Raw genomic sequence first — 3,065 nt, forward strand, 5'->3', positions numbered from 1 at the left:
TATCAATAAAAAGAGACAGAAGACAAGTCCCCGTCTCAAACAAATCTAAGAGATACACTACGAGAAGAGAAAAATTATATAATTTAAAAAAGCATGCAATAAGTATAAAAAAAGGGGGTGGGGAGAAAGTAAGTGGTAAAAGATTAAAGAAAAATATTAAATAAATATTTTATTGGACTGTTTATTTGACAGCGATTTAAAAAAATATATATAATGTAATAAATAGATTTAAAAAAACATGAAATAGATAATAATAGTCATCTACAATGAAAACATGGCTTGTCCCATTAAAAGCAACTCAAATAATTGAGAGAACCCTCTTTATCTCCTGCCCCCTCCCAAATATTTACAGTGCATGTTTCTAAAATTTCCTATTTTGTATATTTACAGTTCCTTTAGTAATTAAATAAAAAATATTAAATAGGTTTTACATTTATCTAATACTAGCTCAAATCTTGTTTATAAATTTAAATCTTATTTTATCATTAATATTTACTTTGATAACAAAAACAAAAATATATTAATAATTATAAAAGAATAAAAGCAGAGACGGTTCTTGCTTTAAATTTGCATTCTCCCATCATGTTAGCAAACAAAATCATACACTGATACAGTGAAGCATTTAATTTCAAAAAGTTGAATACACTCAATTTAACTAACCCACACAGTGACATAAAATTAATGCACAATAAACGACCTAAATCAAACCAACCGCAACCCCAAAACAACCCTAACAATTACTACAATGGAGTCAAAATCAAAGAAATAAAGGTCCAAACCCAATAATAGAAACATAGATATTCCTACCCACTAATTAATGAAATATTCAAAAGCCTAATAAACCCTACTAGTCAACATGAACAACAAGGTCAACGCAAAAAATCAATAGCCCCACATGCAATCCAGTTCCGACGCTCCCATCATGCCCGAACCGCCGTCAGCCACCCTCTGCTCCTCCGTCACTGGCCAGTTCCCGATGCCGCCACATCCCGCCACGTCAGCAGCTCCGCCGTGCACCGCCGGGGAGAAAAAAAACGGTAGCTGAAGGTTGTCTTGTAACGACCTCAAGCTTGGGAAGACAGGGACACCAACGTTGTTCCTCTGGAACCGAGAGAAAGGGTCTTGACAAAGCGGTGGCTCCGGCGTGGGAACGAGGTGGTCGAGGGTGGCAGCATCGGCGGAGATTGTGGAGAAACAGGACACGTGCTCCCTTTGGTTGGTGGCGCTGTCGAAGGAGCAGCTTTCTCGGTCGTTGAATGTTGTGTAAGGAGAAGCTTCTAGAAGCGGTGGAAGGTATATGGAAGATGAGGGTGAAGCGGGTTCAGGGCAAAGACTCATGCTGCAACTAGCATTTGATGTGCTCATTTTTGTTTTCTTTGAATTGGCGGTGGTGGCCATGGCTGTGGTGGCAGCAGAGACGGTGGAGCCACCCCCTGTGGTGTTCTTCTGAAACACGCGTGATATCACCCACTCATCCTTCATCAATTCAAAATAACAATGAATAACTCAGCCATTTAATTAACTAGTCACCGAAAATGTGCCACAAGAAGCTCATAGTAATAGGCAATTATTTTCTCTTATTTATATTTTCTATTTTTTTGTAACATTATCCATCATGTTTTTTATTTTTTAAATAATAGTAATAAGTGTGGATGTCAAGGTAACATTATGCTGTTCTAAAGGAAAGCAGAATGTTTAAGGAGGATATGATATCATAATCCGGGTTCAGGATCTTATGCATCATGGCAGCACTGAGGGAAAAAATGTTCAGTGATAATGAATGATACAGTGGCTTAATGCTGTGCCCTTTTGGGGTGATTATGCCTTGTCATCATTTTTATAATAATGGTTTATATTATCCATGCAAACTAGTATGGGTATATGAGGAACGTGCCTATGCACCGAAGGGTAAATGGGCAATAACCGTTGGCCAAGTGAACAAGATTAAAATCAGGAGGGAACATATATAAGTACTTTCTGCCGTTATATATGATCCAACAGTACCACTATTCTCTGATCATGAACCGAATTCCAAAACAAATCAAAAAGAAAAATACTTATGAAGTTAACAAGTAATATAGAGCAAATAATTATTTCCATGTGAAATTAAGAAGGGTGGAAAATGAATGATTATGAATTCGATTTTGGACTCACCTTGGAGCTTCTAGAGAGGTAATGGTAAGCAAATTTGCCTTCAAGGCGATACTCATGCATGACCCAGTTGCTCTTTTCACCCTTGGGGGCTCTACCTCTATAGAAAACCAAGGTTTTCTTCATGCCAACTAAGGAACAAGTTTTGGAGCTATAGATCTCTCTATCTTTCCCTGTGGCTTTCCAATAACCAGCTTCTGTGGCCCTATTAGTACGTAACCCAGTTGGGTACTTTCTATCACGTAGGCTAAAGAAGTACCACTCCTTCTCACCCATCTTAGCTTTCTCTGCCATGAAACAACAACAAAATCACAGTTAGAAACAACATGCCATGCACATACACTTTTTGCACACTTTCTTAAGTAACATGGAGAGAGACAAAACATTGTCATAATTAGTTATTACCAGGAAGTTCCCATGGTTCGCATTTGTTAAGGTCAACTTCAACTATGGCTCTGCCAGTGAAGGTGTTGTCTAGAACCTTCTTGAGGAGGTAGTATGTGATGAGTTCCTCATCTGTCGGGTGGAATCGAAAGCCAGGTGGTAAGTGTGGTTCAGTGTTGTTGTCAAAGTGGTGGTAGTAGGTATCCATAGGAGCATGCACAAGAAGAAGAAGCTTGAAAACAAGGACAGAAAGAAGATAAGGCAAAGGCACAATAGAAAGAGAAAGAGAGAGAGTTGTGAACTTTTCAAAGGAAGAAATTAATTAGAATGGGATGGGAATGTTGGATTGTAACACATGATGGCTCTACATTATATAGGAAAAAATTCAGGGGTTTGTTGCTTCGAGGGATGTGTGCATTTTTCTTTTTTTTTTCTTTTTCAGTTTCATGGGGATTTGATGAATCGAGTGGCATAGGAAATTGGTGAAATAATAATATTAATAGACAAATGTTAATTAGCATCTCAGTCAC

At 37.9% G+C, this 3,065-nt stretch overlaps 1 protein-coding gene across 1 annotated transcript; it reads right to left on the reverse strand.

Moving 5' to 3' along the window:
* Positions 1-700: 700 nt before the first annotated feature.
* Positions 701-2,743, reverse strand: LOC113865994 (protein CUP-SHAPED COTYLEDON 2-like). The gene is made up of 3 exons (XM_027500853.1): positions 2,557-2,743; positions 2,155-2,438; positions 701-1,476 (listed from the first exon to the last, which is right to left on the reverse strand). The coding sequence occupies exons 1-3, from the start codon at positions 2,741-2,743 to the stop codon at positions 883-885; spliced, it is 1,065 nt and encodes a 354-aa protein (XP_027356654.1). The 3' UTR covers positions 701-882.
* Positions 2,744-3,065: the final 322 nt, after the last annotated feature.

The sequence above is a fragment of the Abrus precatorius genome, unplaced genomic scaffold, assembly GCF_003935025.1.
Source record: "Abrus precatorius isolate BTA unplaced genomic scaffold, Abrus_2018 Scaffold4, whole genome shotgun sequence".
NCBI classification, from domain to species: Eukaryota; Viridiplantae; Streptophyta; class Magnoliopsida; order Fabales; family Fabaceae; genus Abrus; species Abrus precatorius.